This window comes from Pagrus pagrus (assembly GCF_965226575.1).
Source record: "Pagrus pagrus genome assembly, chromosome: 9".
NCBI lineage: Eukaryota > Metazoa > Chordata > Actinopteri > Spariformes > Sparidae > Pagrus > Pagrus pagrus.
In genome coordinates, this window is record NC_140193.1 from 16853691 (window position 1) to 16878261 (window position 24571).

A 24571-nucleotide genomic window follows, 5' to 3' on the forward strand; every position below is an offset into this window, starting at 1 on the left:
CTGGGTCCTGTTGCTGTTCTATATTAATGCATTTCAAAGATCAAACTGTAACATTTATTCACAACATTAACCACTAACATTAAGTACCACTTACAAAAACATGACTACACTTTGTTAATGCTGCCCTTTGAGGTTTATCTTAGCCTCAAAACTCTCCATCTTTGACCAGCCACGTCAAAGCTGTATGCGCCTTTTTGACTCTTCCCGGCACCTGTAGTTGGGTTGGCAGCCCGTTTGTTTTGGCTGTTATTGTTCATAGGCATTTGCAGTCAGGTCGAGAACCTGCATTAAGGTTTGTAATCTACACGTTAATATAATATTAGTAGTTTTATCACACACTTGACATGTGTTGGTATTTGTCGCTGTGTCTGTAGCCCAGCTTGTTTTATTCATTGTGCGGACAGTAGAGTTGAAAGCGCATGACAGCACCCCGGACCAGGGTCCGGTTAGAGCTAGATGCTAACAGAGCTACCACTACATCTCTAGCCATAAAGGGATGGGTTGAACTGTGCAAGTAACATTTTCTGCGACCCGAGAAACAATACTTTGGAAATTAAATGAAACCGCACTTCTAAAACGTTGTACGATAACGATGGCTAAGCTAGCTCCGTAGCCAGTGATAACAAGGAAGGCTAATGTTAGCTGCAGAGGCCGACGTGATGCTAACGTCGCGTGATTTCTATGAAACTGCGGTGTGATTATGAACACAACACATCATATTAACATGGTGCTGGCTTTCTGCTATAAAAACGCATATAACAAGCCGACTGGGACCAGAGACAAGTGACAGAGACAGACAGGATAACCCCGTGCTAAGCTAACCGGGTGTGAACAATCGGACCTCCTGTTGGGTGGGGCTCTGTTAGCTAGCTGACAGTGACAGGTCAGCCTGGCTGTGGTTTTGACTGGTCTTAACATGTCGCTGCTAAATGATCTAATTTCTTGTGTCTTACTCACTGAGCTGCAAATAAGACAGAACACACTGTTGAGTAGTCACTTAAAACTGTGCATGAAGTTGGTGGCTAGCTATCTCTGTTATGTTGTTATGCAAGGTGGTACTGAAGCTGAGAGCATCAGCTGTATTTAAAGCACTGCCTTCATTTGTCAGTGGACAGTACAAACACAAGGAGATCCACTGGACCTGCTGGATGATTGGCCTCTGATTGATTTACTTCAGTCTTAAAGGGACAATCATTTCAGTGTAGTCTTAATTGGATATAAAGACACACTAACACATATTGTTTGTACACAGCTGTGGCATTATGTCTGACAAAAGTGAGCTGAAAGCAGAGCTTGAAAGGAAGAAGCAGCGCTTGGCTCAGATCAGAGAGGAGAAAAAAAGGAAGGAGGAGGAACGCAAGAAGAAAGAGGTATGTTTATCATTTTATTTATTTATTTCAGATTCGAAGATATCAAAATAAAAAAATGAATATGGGTTAATAAACAAAACAATTGATGGTTTAAAGGTCAATTAATTAATTAAAGGTGTTGAACTCTCTTGTGAATGAGATGCAGTTAGTAAAGTATATATTTTATGACCGAACTAGCTGTGTTATATATACACACATCTAATCAACTTTAATTCTTTAACTACAATTACACTCTATAGTATAACTATACTATCAAAGATTTCAGATTTGTGCTGCTTATATATATATTTAATATTATATTGGTGATTTGACTTGTCAAAATAAATCCAGCAGCAGAAAAAATCCAACCTTTTTTTTTTTGTCAGTCAATAAACAGTAAATGTAATAGATGAAAATCTTTAGGCATTATCCAATAATGACAAAGCAATACAAGAAAAATGAGTCCTTTTAAGGTCTTGTAACATCAGATGGGGTCAGTGTTAGTTTTTTGAACTATTTACCATGATGATAGATTGTATACAGCTTCTACCCAAGACAAGAAAACAAGCCCTGATAGTCCTGTCTTAGATCTCAAACATATGACTTTGTCTGCTGTTAAATAAGGTCATTTAATGAGGAAAGCTTTAGAAAAAAAAAAAAACTTTTCACCTCACAATTTGGTCTGCTAATGATAGAAACTGTGCATTTCCAACATAGGGTCATGGATAAATACTCTAATTGCTTTTGAGTGTCTTCTTTTTCCATAAACCAATACCTTTACTTAAAGTGTGTTGGCATTTTCTAAAGTTGTGTATGCATTATAGTCTGCGGTCATTTCATGTGGATGTTTAAAGATTGCATTAATGGGTGATGTCTTGCTGTGTTTCCAGGCAGAACAATTGAAAGATGCTGCACTTCACCAGGATGACTCTGACCTGGAGAAGAAAAGACGCGAGACTGAGGCTCTTCTGCAGAGTATGGGCATAACCTCAGAGGCTCCTGTTGGTACGTTTTATATTACCTCTTAGTGTATTGTACATATGAATCTGTTTTAAATTATAATATCTCAGGAAAATAACAGGCATGTCCACTGGGTTCCTTGGACTTAGCATTTTATTTGATCCTATTTCACAACTCCTCATTTGCTAATTTGCCATTTTGTCACTCATGCATTTGCAGTCATTCTATTAGGACAGTGAGTAATTTTTCAGTGTTTTGGCTCTTCGCTGAGGGTTTGATTGTGTTCACATTCACTCTAAGTGAACAGTGTGTTATTCCCTCTAATCAGATCCAACCAGCAGCATGCTGACGACATACAGATCTTTATGTCCAGACAGTGGAATGTTATTAACTGGCCGACTCAGTCACCTGACCTGAGTCCAGCTGATCATGTGTTTGACTTGTTAAAGAGCAGAATGAAGGCAAACAGCTCAGAAACAAGCTAGAGGAGAGCGTGGCTGTGGTAGCCTTTGTACAGGCGTTGCCTGCAACAAATGTACAACCAAATATTAGAAATAAGATGGGAAAGGAGATGACTGGTTGCTCTATGTGATACAATATAGATAAAAATTATGCTTGGAGAAAAATATGCTCCAAATATAAGAACATGTCTAAAACGAGAAAGGATATATAAATAAAAAGCCTTTGTTAAAAGGCCAATCATTAAAAAAAGCCAATATTGTGTGTTGGAGTACAGGTGCAGGGTAGTACAAGTACACTGTAATTCTTGTGGGTATCTCTCAATGTCAACTTGTAAGAGAGGCAGGACAATAGTAGAAAATTTACACTTACACTTTACAAAAACTACGCACAACTAAAAGCTGTTTTGATCCTGGGGAAGTGGGAGTAAACCTGTCCCCAGATGACCTGAGGGGTCTGGATGCTTCATAACGTACTTAAATCAGAAATGTATTTGGGCCGAGACAATCTTGTGCTTTATAGTCAAGTAATACGATTTTAATATCTATTCTGCAACACACAAGAAACCAGTGCAGTGATTTAAGGACCGCAGTAATTTGCTCTACCTTCCTAGTGTTAGTGAGGACTCTGGCACCAGCTTTCTGGACGAGCTGTAGCTATGTGACTGCTTTTTTTAATTAGACCTGTGAACACACCATTACAATAATCTAGCCTGCTGAAAATAAATGCATGAACAAGTCTTTCTGTGTCTTATTTAGACAGATATCCTTGAATTCTTCCAGTGTCTTTAATGCGGCTGCAGGCTGATTTTTGTAGATTTTCACAAAAAGTGTTTATAAACAATTTTACTGCACGAGGGCCAGCACAGATAAAAGAAAAAACAAATAGTAAAATTATAAGTATATAATTTATTAATATTCCTTTATAGGAGTCATCCAGAGCTGGATTTGTAGAGCAATGTCACTTTTCCAACAGCAGGTGGCAGAAGAGATCCATCAGAAAATCTTCAAGTCCAGGATGGAGACAAAACTTGCACTAGAGATTTAAAAAATCTTCAGAGTTTTGTGTGGATTTAAAAAAAAATATATATATATACATCTGTTCCACTGGTTATTGCATTTATTCAAGTATTAATTTATTAAAGACAAAGTCAGTTAGTAAAGCTTCTTTCCACAGCTTTAGTCTATTCCTTGCAGACTGATTTGTATATTAAACTTACTTTGCTACTGATGTCAAGGCTTTGCACACATGCTAACAAACACGTAGCTGTCAGGAAATCTGCGTTAAGATTGATAGCATTCATTCAGGATTTGAAACAATGAAGCTATCACTCCAGCATGGATACATTTGTACTCTGTTGTGAATAGCTCAGTGTCTGTCTCTACATTGTAACAGATGATAATTGTCTGTCTCGTTGTGTAGTCCCTCCTCCCATGTCTCCCACTACCAAATCTGGGGGCACACCGAGTGAGGCAGGGAGCCAGGACTCTGACGGAGCGGTGGGACCCAGGTACACGCTCACACATACACACTCACACTGAACAAAAGTGTGGGTAACAAATGTTTTCCCCCTGCTTCAAGTACAATACTTTACAAGTGTGCAAACATTGTCAACATCCCTGGTTAAGAAGAATTAAGGGCTGTTTCTCCACATAAGGCAAATTGTTTGAATGCTAATGCTTTATTGATCTCTATAAGTCTTCTCAAAAAGATCTCTTTATTCTCTGTACCGTAACAGCTATGCTTCTGCCATTTTCTTGTCACAGCTTAAACTGCTGATGTGCATACAGCAAATTAGATCTGAAGTATTATGAGTATAGCTGAAAAATGTAGGTCTGTTTTAGCTTTGTGAATACATTTAAAGCTTGATTACATTAACTTATAAAGTCTCATACTAACACAGTGAATAATGACGAGTTTATGCCAACTGAGCGCATGTTTATTTAATCTGTGCGTCGTTGAATTAGGACGATCTTAAATTAACAATAAAACAGCAGGCTGCTGTGATGCCTGGGGGACTTCTTAACCTCTAATTAGAGCTCCTTCCCTGGGCTGAAATTCAAGCTCCCCCAGTGTCCCATCAGGCCCAGGGAGCTGCTCCCCCTACCTGTTGACTCATTTCCCTCACCAGCATGGCCATTTCCTACACACATGGAGGTCATGTTTTCTCCCTGAGGGTTCTGCCTCTCTCCCTCCCGCTCTGTCGACACAACACTCAGAGCCTTTGGTGTGACACAGTTCAGGCTGTATCAGCCCCGCAGGCTGCGCATTACACCCCGTGTCATCCCACTCTTGAGAGTCCGTGCATCCATGCATTTTAAGCAGATACTTTCTTCCACCTCTGAGGCGGATTGGAGCCTGATTTGAGCTGAAAAATATTCACGAAAGATCCAGTTTGAAGTGTGTTTTGATAACCTCGGATCCAATCAGCATGTTGTGTGCCATAATGCTAACTTTATTTTCCTCTCCTCATGTGTGCTCGCTTGTCTCTCTCACTAATGCTGCCTTGCTGCTGTGACACTAACCAGGACTCTGCACTGGGACTCTGACCCGTCCACTCTTCAACTTCACTCTGATTCTGAGCTGGGGTACTGGACACTCTCTTCTCTCCTTTCCTGGTCATTTTCCCTTCTCTCAATCTATGGCATGATTACTTTGTCTTTCAAAGTCATGATTCAGCTAATGAAATCCAGGAAAACAGTCAAGTTGTGCATGCAAGACTGGTCAGACGAAACCTTTTGTTTAATTCACACTGGTTGTTAAACTAATCTGAAATCATCCCATGAAACACTCATTTACTTACTGTGATCGGCACAAGAATCCACTTGCATGGAGGTGAAAATTGTTATGTAAACACATGAGAGCAGTTACAGTAGAGTGACTGTTCTGTATGTTTTTTCTTGTTAAAATCATGACTGTTTTGTGGTGACATTGAGCTGTGCAAAGTGTGAGTTGTTCTATGCTTTCAGGCGTGGAACTCCAAAACTGGGAATGGCCAAAGTCACACAGGTGGACTTCCCTCCCCGTGAGACTGTGTCCTACACAAAAGAGACACAGACACCTGTCATGACCCAGCAAAAAGAAGGTGATTCTCACATAATAATACACAGGTTGACCTTGGATGAACTGTGTGAATGAATATGTGGATGCATGGTTTGCGTTGGTGTTGTTCCATAATAACAAAAGTAAGTCCACACTTGGAACAGAGTGGTTTACATACAGGACTCTCAGGACTTTCACCCAGGGGACCAGGGTTCATATCCTGTTTGATCACTTATTTCTTTCCTTTTCTTCTGTCACAGTTTGGTTAGGTTTAGCCTACAAAAATATTGGTTCAGTTTAGGCAACAACATTTCTTGGTTAGGTTTAGGAAAACATGCTTTGGGTAAAATAGTATTTCACAATGTTAGTTGCAAAGGTATAACATTACAAAAATGTGACAGGTCAGTTGCAATGACGGTCTTGGAGCGACATTAATTATTACGTTCCAGGAGGGACACTAACACATATTACATACATAAAAATTTTGTGGACCTTTCAAAATGTGTAGCTTCTTTGCTAACAAAAATTATGTTAAGGTGCAATGGTGTACCTCTTCTTGAGAGCTATTCATAACTAGAGTTGGGACCGATCTAGGGCTGCACGATTTTGGAGAAAAATTATATTACTGTATTTTGGTTTTCTGCAATTAAATTGCGACGTTAAAAAAAAAAATACACAAACTTTCACCAGATAACCTGAATAGCTCAATAGAGATTATGCACGTGATGTCACAGTAGGTGGAAGTCACCGTGAGCGGCAGAAAAACTAATGATGGGCAACATCAAATGCTGTAATCATAACGCTCAGTTGTACTGTTGCAAAAACGCAAAAAAACACATCTTAAATGTAAAAGAGCTGAATTAATTTGCCTTACTGGACACTGCTGCTTGTGATGTGACTATTGTGCACATTCATATTGTAATGCCGACACTTAAGCTATGTATTGTGCAGCCCTAGACTGATCAGTATCGGTAGCGGGTGCTGATACTGACATAATTCACTCTTTGGATTTCGGACTGAAGTCGCATCGTCCAGTGTTTTTATGAATTATAAATAATATTTGAAAATAGAACTTTTAGCCCATAGCCATAATTTTGTGGCACAAATGAATAAATTAGTAATTTAACAGTTTTACATATCAGAGATATCCACTGTCCCCATGTTTTTGTACCTCAGAATTCAGAATCCAGCCTGCTGTAACGTTACATCAGACAGCTAGCAACCAAAATTTGGCTAATTCAACCTGTCCTTAGTTAGGGTTACATTTAAGTTGAATGCATTTATGAATTAAATGCATTTAGGGAGTGCTGTGGGGTTTACTACAACCTAATGTAACCTTACACATAATACCACCAACAACAATAATAATGCTGATGCTGGTAATAATAACAGCATTCATTGAAAGGAGCTCTGTCAGAATCGGGTCAGAACTGATACTAAAGTGGATCGTGCATCTCTATTCATAACAGGGGTATTCTGAGTATATGAGTCGGTACCGGAAGTGAACAACAAGTGGAAGAGATTTGATCTGAGATGAAAGTGGAGGAAAAAATGAGGTCCAGGAAACATAAGAAGTCAAAGGAGAGATTAAATTCAGACGAGCCAGCCTCCTCTGAACCTCACCACCAAACTCGGCTTCGGTACAATTAATGAGCAGGATGAGAAAACCAGTGACAGGAAGGAGAAATGCGATTGGGGAGGGAGATATGAAGCGCCTCAGATGAGGCTGCGTCCTGCCTCTGAAGCGTGTCGATATGTATGTAATTGCTGCGCTGGAGCTTTCATGCGGTCGGCCCAGAGAGAATATTTGGGCTGCTACTAACATGCACATGTTGAACACATGTTCCATAAAATATGCAATATTTGTGGGTGTGCTGCTTGTTCTTTGCTGATTTATGTAATGACAGATGGGGAATAATGCGCTCGACTGAAATCCTGATTAGGTTTTATGTTTTGCATTCTAATTTTTGCAAAGATATCAGAACGAGCTACAGATCCTACAAAAACTCCAACTATTGGAGCAGCGAGTCAGTCTTCTCTAGCTGTTTCCCCCATTTCTTTGCAGCAGCTAACACATCTTTTTAAACCTCCTTGAAAGCCTGGTTAGGATTTTAAACAGTGTCCTGATTGTCGGTTGTTGTCCCATCAGGTGATGTGTAGAAAATCCCAAGGTGGCGTGCAGCGCAGTCAGATGAAATTGTGTGATTTTGTGGAAAACTCTGAGCAGAACTAGTGAAGGATGAAGAGCATCCCTCTGTTCCTCGTCGCTCTTTACTCCGGACTCTACTGGGCATTGTAAAACTGTGTTAAACAATGATGGTTTCTGCCAGCTGTTCAACACGAGGCCCCCTTCCCCTTCTCTGCCACTATGTAATCATTTCATCAACTCCCTCGCTTCCCCTGTCTTCTCCCTTCACCGAACAGGCACATAACAAAACACACTCAGTGACATTGTGCATTTTCACACCATCACTTCTGGCACTCGATGAGACGGCATCCCCTCTCCCAGCCCGCTCCCCTCGGCGCGTTTTTTGATGTGTGGGGTGGCGTCGGGCCTGTGCTCTGATTGAGCGATTTATCATGTTGTCAAAAGGAGGCAACGGCGCGGCACTCTCAAGGTCAGCGGGCGGTGGCATTAGAGGGAGCGGCTGCCGCAAGCCGAGGGTTCCCACAGTGTCTGCGAGACGTCTCGGAGAAAGGAGTAAAAGATTTTAATATCAGCTGCCCTGTTGACCTCAAGAAAAACCACTGAACAGTCAGGGAGAACACATCTTCAGGTTATTTGTTATAAATGGGGACAGTGTTGCATCATTCTAGGGCACAAGATCAACTGGATCCTCCCTGAAATCTTCTCTTAGATGACAATTTTGACATTAATTCATGTACTTCTTTAATTTGCCAAATTCGACATCAATGACTTAAATTTAGAGGTGCAACGATTAATCGATAAGTTAACTATCAAATTATTCACCAACTATTTTGATAATTGAGCAGTTCTTTTAAGAAAATAGGTCAAATTTCCCTTATTCTGTCTTCTTTAATGTAAATATTTTCTGGTTTCTTTACACCTCCTTGGGGTTTGGGAAACACTGATCAACATTTTTCACAGTTTTCTGATATTTTATAGACCAAACAACTTCTCGATAAATCGATTCGACAAATTATATAAAGCAAAAGAAGTGAAAAATTCTCTGATTCCAGCTTCTTAAATGTGAATATTTACGGTTTCTTTACTCCTACATGGCAGCAAACAAAATATCTTGGGGCTGTGAACAAAATAAGATATTTAAGGACGCCATCTTGGAATTTTGGTAACACTGATTGACATTTTCCCGCTTTTCTGACATTCAGACCAAACAACTAATTGATTAATTGAGAAAATAATCAACATATTAATCAACAATAAAAGCAATTGTTAAAGTGGCAAGATGTAGTTTTGGCGAAGAGATTCAAACTCAGAATTTTAATATTAACAATATTAATGAGCTGATAATACAAAATCAGAAATATAATTTTTTTACATAACTGAATAAACAAATGAAGGAAAATAAGCTCCTCAGAACACTGTTTGAAGTTCGAAAGGTGGCAGGGTCCGCCAAACATAAAAAAAAGTAAAGTATGAAATTGTGTGAGGTCTGACTTTAATGTCAGTTTATTCAGTGTGTTGAGGCATAAATACATCAGTCAGTGAAGATCTCTTCCCCAAAACTACATAGTGCACCTTTTAAATTAGCCCATTTTAAATCAGTGCTGTCTGTCGGTCGTTTCTGGTTGTTTTTAGCCATCAGATTGGTGAATTGCCGATTGCCGCCGCTGCAGTATATTCCCTGACTGCACTAGTAGGTAATTCGCAGCATCAGTATGCACTCCTCAACAAGAGGCTGTAATTATGGAGTAAGATATTGTTGGAGGTTGGGGGGGTGGGGTGGAGTGGTCGGTCTGCTACAGCGTTTTTAAAAAGGCTTGTCAGGAATACGAGTACGTGGAGCAGTTCACTAAATCTAATATTTAATTGAATGTGATTGTTTTAATCACGCTGAATTCAGAGGCAGGTCAAAACTTTTAATCACAAAAGCCCTTAATGGCCTTCTTGTGTGGAGTGCCACTTGTAATTGTGGTCAGCTTTTTATGCACTTGATGATTAGTAGTACTGTTAAATGTCTATTGTATCCCTCTGTCATATCGCAGCTCATCATTCCAACGGAAAACTTGGAATATCTTTTTTCCTCTCAGTTTATGATTTGAGAATTTGCACCTTTTTAAAATCTTTTTCTTATTTAACAAGATTATGAGTTTGCATTTGTGGCAGACATTTTGTTTTAAGGAGGATAGTGCTGGTTTTACATTTCTGTCTGACGTCAGCCAGTTTGTGACCTGTAGACCTCAGTGACAACAGAGACATGTGGGACCATGTTGAACGAGTTGAAAACGAACCTTGATATCAGATTGACAGAAGTCTCAGTGCTGATGTCTTTGTTATTATTGTCTCTGCAGCTGCAAGTTTTTTATTAGAGATGCACCAACCACTTTTTCCAGATTTGATTCCATTTCCTGAATTTTGACATCTGCCAACCAACTTTTTTTCATATATAATATTATTGTTCTTATAGTGGTGGTGGTGGGACTATGTGTAAGGTTACACGAGGTTGTATTAAACCACCATACAACACTTCCTTTTAAAAGAGCAAAAGATATGCAAAAATTAATTGATTCAAATGTATTCCAAAGAAATTTATATGAGCTGTAGTAGTGATACCTCAAATGGGTTTTTTTCAGCCGATGCAGATAACCAATAATAATTAATAATAACCAATGATTACATGTTTTTCATGGCAGATATCATATAAATATTGCATTGGCAACTCCTTTAATGTCACGAAAAGGTACAAATAAAGTGCATAGCCAGCTTTTATCAACCACTACTGAGCATATTTCAACATGTGAGTTTAAAAGTATGACGCATTAAATCAGAATATGTGATTTGGATCAGTCAATGGACAAGTGACATCAGTCCCACACATCAGTTTGGCGGAAATTATCACCTGATATATCACAGATATACACACAGAAGTTGTACTGTGTCGTTGCTCTGTCACTTCGTCATTTCAGACAAAAGAAGTTTTATTGTTAAACTGTAAAGTATCCTGCTCCTGTTACTGAGAGTCTGTCAGATTTAAGGGATCATTGCAAAGAAGTGTGTTTATTGGCTGAAATATTGATATCAGATTTTTTTACTCCCTAATATCGGTAAAAGCATCATCCCCAAAAATCCAGTGTGGGTCGGGCTGTATGAATTACGTCACTATCAGTCGAATTGTATCGGTCCCAGCTGTTCTGCTACGCATGACCACAAATGCAGCAGCACGTGGAACAGGTTGATCACAATTTTTGATGTGCATTTTGTAAACTGGTGCCGGAGGAGCTCTAATTTAGGAAATAAGACATGATAGTAAACATATTTGTGTGCATCTGTGTGTGTGTGTGTGTGTGTGTGTGTGTGGGTGTGTGTGCGTGTGTGTTCACTGGTTTCATTGTTGGCCTTCACACGACAGAGAAAAGCCCTGTTGCACGTGCTGAAGTCAGACCTTTTATTCAGTGTGGACATACAGAAAGTGGAAGACACCTGCAGCAGAGAGCAGAGGTCATTTCGTTTTAGACTTGTACATCAGTGGCCGCACACCGTGTTTGCATTAATATATTGTCCACTGACTAAGACCTGTGATTACCCCCCTCCCTCCTGTCCAGCTTCCCCTCCCCAAAAAAGCTTTTATTTCTTAAGTGGTACAAAAGCCATAATTGGGCCTGCTTTGAGAGGAGGTGTCAGTGTATGGGACATCGCTGATCCGGGTGAATTCTGTTAAATGCAACCCCCCTCAACCACCCCTCCACCCTCGCTAGGCGCTACTACCCCCCTACACATCCCCAGCGGGGTCACCAGGATCACTAGCTTTTCTCCAAATGGCCATTTTGGCTGGCAGGTGCATTATACCCTTTATTTTCAGATTGTCTATCCGCTCCTAATGCCTGGCAGGTTGATTGCTCTGGCTGCCTCACCAGGGAAAGGGCTGACGAGCACGGCCGCGACTCGCTGAAAGACAGTGATTACTGTTTTCCTTTAAGCCTGATTGAGGCCCTTGAAAGGAAAGATTTTAACCTTGTCCTGTTGGTTGCAGAGTATGGCCGTACATTGAAATGGCATGTGTCATCAACCCGGTTCTGTAAACTCATCAGTGCACTCAATAACCTTCTTCCCCCAAACCTCCGTCTGAGAAAGGGGATAAATCACTTTATGGACAAAGTGACAGATGACATTATCATTTAGATTATCTCACTAGGACGGAAATTCTGGCATGCCGCGCTGTCATCTTAGATTAACTATAAGGCTCATACCAAGATAAACGCCTGTAGGAACCAGGCGAGTATTTCCCCTCTCCTCATGAATCTGTTTTGTCCTGCTTTTGCTATTATTTTTTTTACATTGAAAGCATAGGCGATATACCGTCTCTAGGAGATGTGTTTTGAAAAAGCGTCTTCATCTTCTTTGAGGTAGAGCCGGTGTGCAGTTTGCCAGCTGCCCTGGCCTGTATTTTGTCGTACATTCTCTGAGGTTGAATAGGAGTTGCAGGACCCCCCGCTAGGATGGTAATTGCGCAGGCTTGCTGTTCAGGGAGAAGCTTGTCTCGGGGCAGCCAGGCGGAAAACCTCTGTGCCATCCCCATGCCACCTCTGAAGAGCATAAGACAATCCCAGCATCACCATCTGCTTTTGCACCATGCCGTCATCTGGACAGACCAATGGGACGGGCCCCGGGGCAGCTGCTCCACACCCTCTGCCCTGCTGCCCCGTTGGCCTAGAAGGGGGCAACCTGCTACCAGAGGAAATGGCTACACTGACAGCTAGACTCTCCCATTGAATGGCTGGGGTCTCATTAACAGTTCGGAAAGACAGGGGTCCCTATGACAACAAGACACCCGCTGCGCTGTGTCCCTTTTAACACAAATGACAAACTTCCATGCTTTAGAGGAGCAGGTTCTTTTTGAAAGGCAACATTGTGCTGACAAACCAAACAAATGCAAGGCGGAGATTGCCGTGTCCGTAATCACTCAGCGGAGCTGTTTTTTTTTTTTTTTTTTGAGTAAAGAAAATAATGGAAGTGGAAGATGTAGTGCCCAAAAGGTATGAAAAGTCTGTATGGAGGCCTGGTCGTTTGCTGCGTGAAAGTTGTTACTTTGAATTGGATTTTATTCCCTGTTTACATATGAAGTTCCAACAACTTTGATATCTGAATCACTTCAGAAGAATACGTTGATTCAGAGATGTGGTGTGTTCAGCGTTACTCAGTGTTTAACATGGTTCACTTTCTGATCAACAGAGGAAGAAGAAGAGGAAGAAATTGCTCAACCTCAACCAGTTAACGAGACTCAGACGGAGAAACCAGACCAGAAGGAGGAGGAGGAAGGTACTACTAACTTTCTTCCCTTTTAATAGTTTATTTTTCGAATTTAAGTTTTCACAAAATACACACAGCTCCGAATCCCCTACCTGTCCGACCCACATACAAGAAAAAATAAATTACTCTATGAATAAATACAACATAACTAGACACAATCTAAACACTCCTGTTTTTTTCAGATGACTAATAATGTATCAATACTGTTTATGTCTTTACATCCAATCAGATGTACTTGCCCAAAGTCAGTTTTTACTTGCTTGTCAAGTTTATTCTTAATTAAGTAAATTAATCAGAACAAGGACACAGCGTGTCATAGACACGAAGCAACAAACATTCTTGTATATCAAAAATGTTAACTTTTGTTTGTAACTTGTATGTTGAAGTAAACATTTATGTAACGCTGCGATCCTACCCTCTCACGCAGAAACAAGTGATAGGGGGGTGGAGTGGCTGAGACAGAGACACCATTCACCCTATTACAAGACACTGTACCATCAACATGATTCTGATATCTAGAACTTTGGAGGGACGACTAGTGGTACTTTCAAAAAATAATAACACAATAAGATTTTTGATAAATAATTGTCAGTAATGTGGATATAATGAATAAGTCGAGCAGTCTGGTAAGTTCAGAAAGTGACATCACTTTATTGTAATCCCGCCTTTAAAACAAGAAAAAAACGACTTATGTCATATCGTCGTCCAACGATACCCAAAATCTAAGATGATATGATGTCGATAAGTTGCCCAGTCCCCCTCTTTACTACATCTAAAACACATACTTGATACCCAATTGCAATACGACTGTAAGGCAGTGCCTCACATTCCATATCACAAAGGCACTGATCAGTAGGGATCCTCACTACATCTCAGTGTGTTTGTCTTTCTCTCCTAGCACCCCCCCACGAGCTGACGGAAGAGGAAAAACTCCAGATCCTGCACTCGGAGGAGTTTGTACAGTTCTTCGACCACAGCACTCGCATTATAGAGCGGGCTCTATCAGAGCACGTGGACCTCTTCTTTGACTACAGTGGCCGTGACCTGGAGGAGAAGGAGGGGTAATAATTGGACAACTGGTGTTTTTTGTTTAAAAAAACCCCAACAACTTGCAATTGGTTTTTGAAGAAGTGTTTTTATTGATCTGCTTGGGTTTGTTTTCCCTCAGTGAAATCCAGGCCGGGGCAAAGCTCTCTCTCAACAGGCAGTTCATGGACGAGCGCTGGTCCAAGCATCGTGTCGTCACCTGCCTGGACTGGTCACCCCAGGTCAACAACTTTTTGTAATCAAACTAACAATTCTCAGACGGCGTACGCAATTATCAGAAATATCAGTCCTTAAAAAATGAAATCGTTGTGTTTTTTGTGCTAAAATCGAAGTAACATGTGCATAATTGTTGCTAATTGGCTGTTGAAACAACTTAGCTCCGCACAGCCATAATGCTTTATGATTACATAGCTTGAGTTTGACAGCATTTACTCTCAGCCACAGGTCCCCCAGGAAAAGTAAGCTATGTCCCACACAAATTGTCACTTAGTCAGAGGCCGTAATGATTTGTTTCCTCTGGTGTCTGAGGTCATTTCATGCATGATTCTGCAACGACTTTTGACAGTGATTGAACACCGACTCTTTGTTCAAGCTATTTACTCGCTCAGAGGGATATCCACAGCCTTGTGATTTGAAATAATTAATTTATAAACTGTAAATCTCAGATCAGGTATTAGAAGCAGCAGAGGTTAATGGTTTGTTTACGTCTGGGTGGTGTTCCCGTAGTCGTTCTCTAAAATGAGCTGCTGTGTTTTCCTCTGCAGCTTTTGGTTAAAATTATGAAAGGAAATAAAAACGTAAGTTCTTGGGGGGGCTGCTTAAACGAGCCATAAATCTTGAGGAAAGGGTTACTCATTCTTTTAGGCATTCGGCAGCAGCACCACACCGCACAGGGCAGGCGAGGCTCGTCCACATGGAGCCAAGCCTGGGGGGCGCGTCTGCCTCCCCCACACATTCATTTCGGCTGACTGTTTTTTCTTTTTTCTGTCACCAGTATCCTGAACTCATGGTTGCCTCATACAACAACAACGAGGACGCTCCCCACGAGCCAGATGGCGTGGCATTAGTGTGGAACATGAAGTACAAGAAGGCTACGCCTGAGTACGTCTTCCACTGTCAGGTACTTCTTTCGCCCACGTCCTCACCGATGTTTCCTCACCCCTCTCCCTCCTGCCTTCATACACGTTGTGAGTTCACCGTACTGGCATCCACCTCCACCACATCTATCCACAAACACATGTTCGTGAGGCGCCGGGAGAAGACCTGTGGCGCAGGAGTTGAATGGAATCCGAGCGCTGCAGCAGGATTAAGTGTGTGGGGCAGGGCTGGTTATCATGTGCATCTAAACAAGGGCCCTGTGTTCAGACGAGCTAGCAGGGAGAGCAGTGCGGCTCCTCCGCTCTGCCCGGCCTTATTATAATGCCTGCCCCGAGGCTCCTTCACCAAGACAAGTTGAGTAGAACCACATGTCGTTGCCTCCAGAGCGGATGTAGATGCAGGCGCATTGCTCCGATGAATAAAACTGAACAGAAGTGAGAACGCAATCTTTCTCCGCGCCTCCAAGCTGGCTCATTACGAGATTTTCCTCAAACGTGTGTCAAGAAAAGTCCCTGAGATTGTGATCGGTGAAGTGATGAGTGCATGTAGGGCCACCTTGAAAAATAAAATTAATGAATCAAGACATAATCCAGGAACGAATACTAATCCTGTTCACCAGCCACGAGGTTTGTTTTGTTTGCACTGTAAGAACTGAGGCGTGAGCGATGAAAGATGTGTTTCAGGAAAGAGGGGACATGCACAGAACAGTTGTGTAAGTTTGAGATGAAGCAGGAAAACAGCAGGTTCAAGTTGATGTTTTCCATGTTGTGATTATTGGCAGCTTTGAATATTTTGAGCGTTGCTGATATAAAACTTATAAATACATGAAAACAGACTGATTTGATAAAGCTAAGCCTTGTGGTCACTTACATCAGTGGAAAATTCACCCAAGTTGTGTTTATATTCGATTCAGTGTTTGTTCTGTTCTGTGTCAACGAATGTTCCTATTATTCTGAAATGAAACATTCCAATACCATTTTCTTTTCCTTCCTGATAGCAACTCTGATACTTGAACTTTGAGTATCAGCCAATACAGAGTACTGATCAGATAACAGTGGTTTATTCTAGTTATTTTTCGTGTTAAAGATGTGCTTGAAGGTACACAAGTCCCCTTCCATTTATGGATATTGGCTACTTGTGAAGTATAAAATCTGTTAAGTTGCACACAGATGTTCTGCTGGGAAGTACCAGAGTCACATTTCTGATTAAACGTGGTATTGGATCAGTGCATATACTTGTGCAACAGCCGACACCGGCTCCAGCACTTAAGAAAAACAAAACTTGGAGGCATTTCTGATAGTGATTGGAAAAGCTGTTTCAGAAAAGATAAATATTCTAAGTTGCCAGTTTAAGGTTCATCTAGCTGAAACAAATAGTCAAATACTAAAATCATGAAATGCATTCTACCTTAATGAACACATCTAAGACCGAAGAACTGATTTTAGATTCTAGACATGATGCTCCAACACCTACTCTAGGATCAGAAGGGCAGAGAGTATCTTATCATAGATCAGAAACTCTCATGATGTTATTCATAAGAAGGGCCAATAGCGCATTTATGTTCTTAGAAAACTGAACTTTTTTTAATGCAACAATATCACAATCCTCTATTTTACAAATGTTTTATCGAGATTATCCTGTGTTATTGTATTATATGCTGACACATGCACTCAAAAAACACTCACAGAAACTGTTCAGGAAAAATTGTGGAGAACTGTGGTAAAATCATGGGGAAACAGCAGGTTGACCTGTAACACCTGTAGTTACCAGGCTGACTGTGACGGCAGACAAGGTCTGCATGGATCCATCTCATCTACTTTCAGAGTTTCAGCCACTTCCTTCTGGTCGGAGGAATAGACATCCCAAAGATCAGAACCAACCGAGCAAAAAACTCATTCAGGTGGTTACTCAATTAAACAGGACGTGCGATTGAGAGGAATCCACGGAAACATATTGACCCAGGGATGTGAAACAAATGGATACACGGGGTATCTGCAGTATGTTATTGATTTTGATAATTGTTGACATGCACTTTAAATGTCTGTCTGGACTGTGTAGACATTGATGACGGCTGATCTTAATGTTTTTATCCGTCTGATGTATTTTTTTATGTGTCTGTAATATCTGTAGAGGTGTTGATTCACCAGTATGATCACTTTGGCGGCTTCAGTTCGTGATCCTGTTGAAATGAATTATACGTCTATTGTTTTGTCTACCCCATTTATATCAGTGAGGGCAGGCTAAACAACAGAAACACCTCTCTGTATTTATTTGTATTGGATTTATTGCAGGGTTGTTGCATTAGACTGCATTTGCTTTAGCTAGCTGGACCTCATAAAGTGGTACCTGAGTGTAAATATCATGATCTATCTTTTATATGTAAATCTAAAATATGAAGCCGTGCCGACCGGTCCTACGACACAGATTCTGCATTATTGAGTCTGGAACGAGCCTTGGCCTTAAAGGTGCACATGAACCTGGGCCTAGATGCGTTCTGTCTTCTCTGATTGGATGTGACACGATGATACATTTGCTGGATTGTCTCACTATAAACATGCGCTTTTTCATCACTAGAGAAACTAAACATCGCCTCTCCCTTTCTCTGTTTATTCTCCTCTATTGATAGTCTGCTGTCATGTCGGCTGCCTTTGCCAAGTTCCACCCCAACGTTGTGGTGGGGGGCACATACTCAGGGCAGATTGTACTGTGGGACAACAGGAGCAACAAGAGGACCCCGGTGCAGAGGACTCCCCTGTCAGCCGCAGCACATACGGTACATTAAACACCTGACAGAGAAGGGCTGCTACTTTATTTGTTACACAGCAGAAGAGTAAAAAGTCTCCCTTATTCTTTTTTGCAGCACCCAGTTTACTGCGTGAACGTGGTTGGCACCCAGAACGCCAACAACCTGATCAGCATCTCCACTGACGGCAAGATGTGCTCCTGGAGTCTGGACATGCTCTCCCAGCCGCAGGTAACACATACTGAACATACGTGGGTGGTCGGAGGAACGTTCCCGCATTACATAAACGACTTAGGATTAAAGATTTAACCATAAGAATTTAATTGCCGTGTTAATTCATCACATTTTTAAGAGTCAAGCGTTTTGTCTCTTCAGTCGCACATTCCACACACTTCCTGTCCCTCCCATTCAGGCTAAATGTCAAACATTTTGGCCCGTCTGCCGTGTTTTAGCATTCCAGTTTGGTATTTCCCTCCCTTATTTTTTCTTCAACTCATTTTTCACTCTCAAGGAAATTAACTTTGCTAGCTGTGTCATTTCATCTGCGCTGCCAAGACCTCAATGTCAAGCTTCCATTTTTTATAAAGTGCTAGTTGAATTTAGATTATACATTAATAAACTGTCAAGTGATTTTTATAGGTTGTGCTTGGCAGAGTGTGTGTTAACATAAAGCCTGAGCAGGGAGCTTGTTAAAGATGTTGTTCCACGCTGCCTCCCCTCCCCTCCACAGGACAGCATGGAGCTGGTGTTCAAGCAGTCCAAAGCCGTAGCTGTCACCTCCATGTCTTTCCCTCTCGGAGACGTCAACAATTTCGTGGTGGGCAGCGAGGACGGCTCCGTCTACATGTCATGTCGTCATGGAAGGTGCGTTCACAAGCGGCCGCTGGTCCCCGGGCGTCCCTCCCCGAACACCGCCAGGAAACTGAGGCGGCTTGTTGGGCCCACCTAGCACCACGTGTCAAATAAATATAGCCCACTCACTTCCCAGTGCAACGCAAATCCAACACTTGATCTCCCGCTGTTTGAGGTTTCACTCCTGCCCAGTCATCCTGTTTTTCTTTTCCGCTTGTCAGTTGTGTTTGTAAAGGTCGTTCAACATAAACAGGGCACACATGCAGGGGAAACAAATCATTCTTTCCCCGTCTTGCTCAGTGTGTTTCTCCGGGTGAGAGAGTTTGTTTACAGTCAGTCGTCCCGGGGAGAATTAAAACTGCAGTTCATCCCACAATGTTCCCATTTAAGAGGCTTCCTTCACAAGGAGCAAAGAAATACCAGCTTGTAGCGTGCTCGGCCCGGCTTTACATGTCCTGCAGTATGCCCGGAGACCGCAGAGAGGGGGTAGCTGCTAGGTTTTTACACAGCAGAATCACCTCTGTAATTGGGGGAATAATTTTCCACCTCATTTACAATGGTATGATACTCTCATCGCAGTTAATAATGCATAAGCATCACTCACGCTGAGTATTTACCTCTCTGCGTTAATTATCAGAGCCTCAGTTGGTTAACAGCTCTGCAACATGTGGTTGAGGGATCGCAGGCGCTTTTGCCACCCTGCTGGTAATCACATGATCTAAGTAAATGATTAATGTGAGTATGTCCAGCAGAGGTCCGTCTGTGTTGCTTTCTGTCATGCTGAAATCATTTTAAAAACAGGTGAGCCGTTAACCGTTTTGTTCGTTCGCTTCGTGCTATGTATAGACCACAACTGAAGGCTGTCACTCAACATCTGCGGCTCTTGGGAGATTAAATTTGTCATGCTAAATTTAATCTGTCAGTATGTTTCTCACTTACTCACACACTTCATCCGTGCGCCCCACAGCAAAGCGGGCATTAGTGAGATGTTTGAGGGCCACCACGGGCCCATCACAGGGATCAGCTGCCACACAGCTCCGGGGCCGCTGGACTTCTCCCACCTGTTTGTTACCTCCTCCTTCGACTGGACTGTCAAGCTGTGGAGCACCAAGGTACGAGCCAGATTTAAGATCAAGGATTATATTTGTTTGGTTTGAAAAGAGACATCTATCTGTCGGAAATCATTTCCTCCCTCTGTGCGTGTTCTGTCTATTGCAATATAGTTCAGGGTAACGTTTCTGTTGATGTTGATTTCCAAGACACATATTTCTGTTAAAAGAGTATCGACTCAATTTGAAGCCAGACAACCAGAACACTCACAATACTAGACATAACAAGACCTATATTTTTAACAAGCACAAAAGGTCTACAGCCAGTAGGAGCTCTGCAACAAAGAAAACCAAATTGTAAAAGGGGTTAAAGTCGTGGTCCAGTTCTTTCTTTTAAAAACCTTTAGGCTTGGGCCGAATGTTGCACTATTTACCGTCATAAGCAATAATTTTCACAGTACTGACTATCAAACAGCTTTGTGATTCTTCGCCTGAGTGGAACTGCTCTGATTGTATTTTAATTTATGATTTTAAGTTATTTCAGTGTTTTTTCTCACCAACTTGCCTTCATGAGTTTACAGGGAAGGGAACCAGTGACAGACTAGCTGCACCTAACATTATAGGTGCAGCTAAATCATCCTTCGCACTAAAGTTCGAATTTAAAAGTTCTTATTAAATATTATTTTTGTATTTGTTGCTGCAAAGAGGGACGTAGATAATTGAACAGCACATCAACCTCAAACAGGGGGATGGTGTCAGAGTAAATGCTTTTTCAAAAGTCAGCGTTGGCAGTGGTAAATTTGCACCCTCACTGTTTGGACAGAACATCACACTATCACTATCGCACCGAGAGGGGGAGAGAACTAAGAAAGAATGAGGAGACAATTGCTATTTATGGGAATGGGATCAGCCAGTGAAGATATCAAACGCAGCTTGATTCAGAGCACCTGCTGCTGTTTGATTATCAGCTGATAGAGATTCAATGTCATACCGACCCCCCTGCACTGCATTTAAACAGGTTCACGAGCCCTCACTGCTATGGAGCACAGCTCGGGCAATCTTTACTATGTTTACCATGAAATTATGCAAATGAAAATTAGCAACAACACAAATTAAAGCTGGTAAGAACGTCATTGGTTGTGTAGGTTTTTGATCAGAAAGTACAATTTTGACTTAATGGTGACACAAGATGAAAAGTTTGCAATTAATCCTGTTTGGAAACATCGAAGTCTTTATCCAAATGTGTGACAACTGATCCAAAATTCAGTGCCAAAAATTGTGCTTTTAAAAATGTTTTAAACTGAAAACATCATGTGTATCCATTATATATTTGATCACATCTATGTGTCACATTGTTCTATCTTTTTATAGATAAATCAACAGACTTCCAAACCGCAAAAATGTAAATTCTCTCTGTATGAAGTCATTTGAATAATGTTCTTTATCTTTCCGCAGAACAACAAGCCGCTCTACTCATTTGAAGATAACTCTGATTACGTGTACGATGTCATGTGGTCTCCGACTCACCCTGCTCTGTTTGCTTGTGTGGACGGCGTGGGCCATCTCGACCTGTGGAACCTCAACAACGACACAGAGGTATTAACATTCCTGCTGACAGCACACACACACATCTCATCATATCTATTTTAATCTTCATGAAGGTTTCCTCAATTCTAATTGGTATTTTATGGTGTTACTGTCTCAGGTTCCCACCGCCAGTGTCACAGTAGAGGGTAACCCGGCCCTCAACAGGGTGAGATGGGCTCCCTCTGGCAGAGAAATCGCCGTGGGAGACTCCGATGGACGAGTTTTTGTGTATGAAGTTGGAGAGGTGAGCAGGCATGACTCAGCTTTTGCCCATCAAATTTCTCTTTGCCGACATGATTCAGCCTCTTAGCTGTTATCATTTGTACTGCAGTGAATAATTGCACAACATAACAGAGTGTCTTGTGGATTAAATTCAAATCATTTCTTTTGGTTTGAGGATGCACTGTAGTTATTGTCTATAAATATGGATGGAGAGCATTACCTGTGTTTGAAATGTGAGTCATGTCTGTGTTGTGTCTCCCCACCAGCAAATTGCTGTTCCACGAAACGACGAGTGGACCCGTTTCGTTCGCACGCTGGCAGAGATCAACGAGAACAGAGACGATGCAGAGGAGCTGGCAGCTCAGCGCCTGGCTGCCTGATCCGCTCACCACAGACGTGATGTTAAAGGGACCAGTGGTGCGCTTGTGAATACCAGCCCCCAGTTTTGTTGGAAGGAAAAGATGTGATGACAACATGAAAGGAGGAAAAGTTTTGATCAGCATTTCTAACACCTTCTTATTTGGACAACTCCCAGTTAGCTGGACCGTCAACAGTCTTCCTCGGATTAACACAAGCGACAGGGCTATCGACCTCAGACACTAACACGAAGCCATATTCACACACCACAAACCAGTTGTCATTTTTTTTCAACCAGATGCCTTAAACTTTTAATTTTAACCTTGATTGTAAAAGCCCCACCTGTCTTCATTTAGGGCATGTGAACACAAGCCTTAATTTTGAGTTAAATAATCGTAATTCATGAAAAACTATCATAGCTGAACTCCATTTCCGCCAAAGTTGTAATAAAACAATCAGGAATGTAAACATCTTATAACTGTAGCCCATGTTGTCATCTCTGTTTCCTTTTAGACTTGATAACCTAAATACTAACTGAAATGTCCAAAAATCTTTCTACTTCTATTGTCTATATTGCGCCAGTTTTCACTTCCTCAGTGCAGCTGGTTAGACTTGAGATAGTCGGAGTATCCTCAATGCCTAAGAAGATGATCTGTATGCTGTAACTGCTCAGTGATTTCTCAGAGATCTGTAATGTACGTCCTACGAGATTGTTTTCCTGAAGAATCTCAAATCCTGGTGTCAAAACTGAGAATGTACTTTCACACAGTAGAAACAGTTTGAATGATTTATTTCAATAAAATACAATAAATACATTTAAATTATTTCCCGAGTCCCTGGCCATGATTTCAAAATGAGCACTTTTTGAAAACATCTGTACATCCTCACAAGCACTCCAAAGCTACCGCACACCAGAAAACGCAGTTACAATCCTTCGTCATGCCATAATGTCCTGTCTCTGTAGAGAAGTACAATATGTACAATAAAGTTGTGCAAGCTATGCGAAGAGAAAATGCAATAAAGCCATACTCATGCAGCATTCAAAGTAAGACAACCGCTCAAATGTATTTAATTGAAAAGTGGTTCGATGAAACCATTTTGGAGGAAACAATGACCCGAGGCCTCATAACAGAAACTTCCTCAATCTGAAATCCTATTTTAATTCAGTTTAGGATGACATTTAAGATTTGGGGTATTGCCTAACTAGTTTCCTAACTGCATTCAGGATAGGATGGGAATTTAGCTGTTACAGAACTCTCCTAACGGATGACTTTCGTAAGTTAAGATAGTAAAAACTGCCACTAATTGTTGTTAGGTCTGTATGGCAACAATAAAAAAAACATGAACAGCATGGACACCTACACTAGCTAAAATAAAATATCTGAAAGGCTACTCAAACTGTAACTTTTGGTTGGAGAGGCTGACTCTGATAATAGCCTGTCTGATGTTAGCCTGAAGAAAGAAGTTTAACAAGCTTCAACTGTCCGGTGCTCTCAGAGTCGGAAGAAACTCAGTAAGAACTTGAGAAATATACCCCGAAGTACACAGACTTAGGCAACAAACTTAATTAAAACAGAGAAATATACTCCAAAGAATACCGGAGCACACAGATTTAGGCAGCAAACTTTATTAGAAGACTTACTTTTTGCAGAAACTAACACTGTTGGAAAAGCCTATACAGATGTTAGCCTGTTGGAGAAGCTAATATTTGTTAGCCTGTTGGTTTCTAGCACTGATTTTCAGACCATGTATATATGGGTATATATCAGCAACAAGATGAATGCTTCTGAGTCATTGAAGCTAAAATTGAACAACTGTCTCTTCTTCTGTATTAACGCATGCTAGCTAGCCAGTAACAAGTAAAAGGAGACACGACCTCATGGATACAGGCGATCAGGAGGAGTTTAAAGATCCAGTTCCAGTTTGGATTTCTTAAGATAGGACTGGAGGTTTGAAATAGGATAGGACACATCCATGACTTTAAGAAATGCTTCTGTACAAAGAAAGACAGAATTTTTCTTATCTTTGAAACTTAAGTTCAAATAAGACAAGTGGTTCGAAAATGTTTCTGTAATGAGGCCCCAGAGGAGCATGCAGCGCTCACAGTCAAGTTGAGTGATGCTTTATGAAGCCTGTGGCTCCGTTTTGGACTCCGCTGGTTTGATTGTCACTTCTCCAGAAGGCTTAAACTTGGGCAGGTGCAGACCAAATTTTCTCTCCACGCCAGCAAAAGTTGCAGCAGCCAGACGGTAGCCGCCTACGTGGTCTGCAGTCACAGAAGGAAGGTCCTTGATGGTGGGTTTTGGGGTTGGCACGGAGCCGGCAGGATGACTGAGGAGAGAGCCAGATTAGGAGA

At 41.4% G+C, this 24571-nt stretch overlaps 2 protein-coding genes across 5 annotated transcripts in view; one reads left to right on the forward strand and one right to left on the reverse strand.

The window, feature by feature from the left end:
• Window positions 1-206: 206 nt before the first annotated feature.
• dync1i2a (dynein, cytoplasmic 1, intermediate chain 2a) lies at window positions 207-23039 on the forward strand. Of its 3 annotated transcripts, none has more exons than XM_084361910.1 (17): window positions 207-292; window positions 1253-1370; window positions 2240-2354; window positions 4191-4278; window positions 5297-5386; window positions 5738-5853; window positions 13183-13269; window positions 14159-14321; window positions 14429-14528; window positions 15302-15427; window positions 18032-18178; window positions 18266-18379; window positions 18879-19012; window positions 19968-20112; window positions 21505-21645; window positions 21755-21880; window positions 22125-23039. In XM_084361910.1, the coding sequence occupies exons 2-17, from the start codon at window positions 1263-1265 to the stop codon at window positions 22236-22238; spliced, it is 1914 nt and encodes a 637-aa protein (XP_084218036.1). In that variant the 5' UTR covers window positions 207-292; window positions 1253-1262; the 3' UTR covers window positions 22239-23039. The 3 variants fall into 3 exon arrangements, with proteins under 3 accessions (XP_084218036.1, XP_084218037.1, XP_084218038.1); XM_084361911.1 differs by having other exon boundaries at window positions 5297-5356; XM_084361912.1 differs by lacking the exon at window positions 5297-5386.
• LOC311262492 (electrogenic aspartate/glutamate antiporter SLC25A12, mitochondrial-like) overlaps window positions 22989-24571 on the reverse strand; it is a 30197-nt gene continuing 28614 nt past the window's right edge. For both annotated transcript variants that reach the window (XM_084361908.1, XM_084361909.1), the window contains exon 18: window positions 22989-24546. In XM_084361908.1, coding sequence (XP_084218034.1) covers window positions 24339-24546 — 208 coding nt within the window. In that variant the 3' untranslated portion in view covers window positions 22989-24338. The remainder of the gene's footprint in view (window positions 24547-24571) is intronic.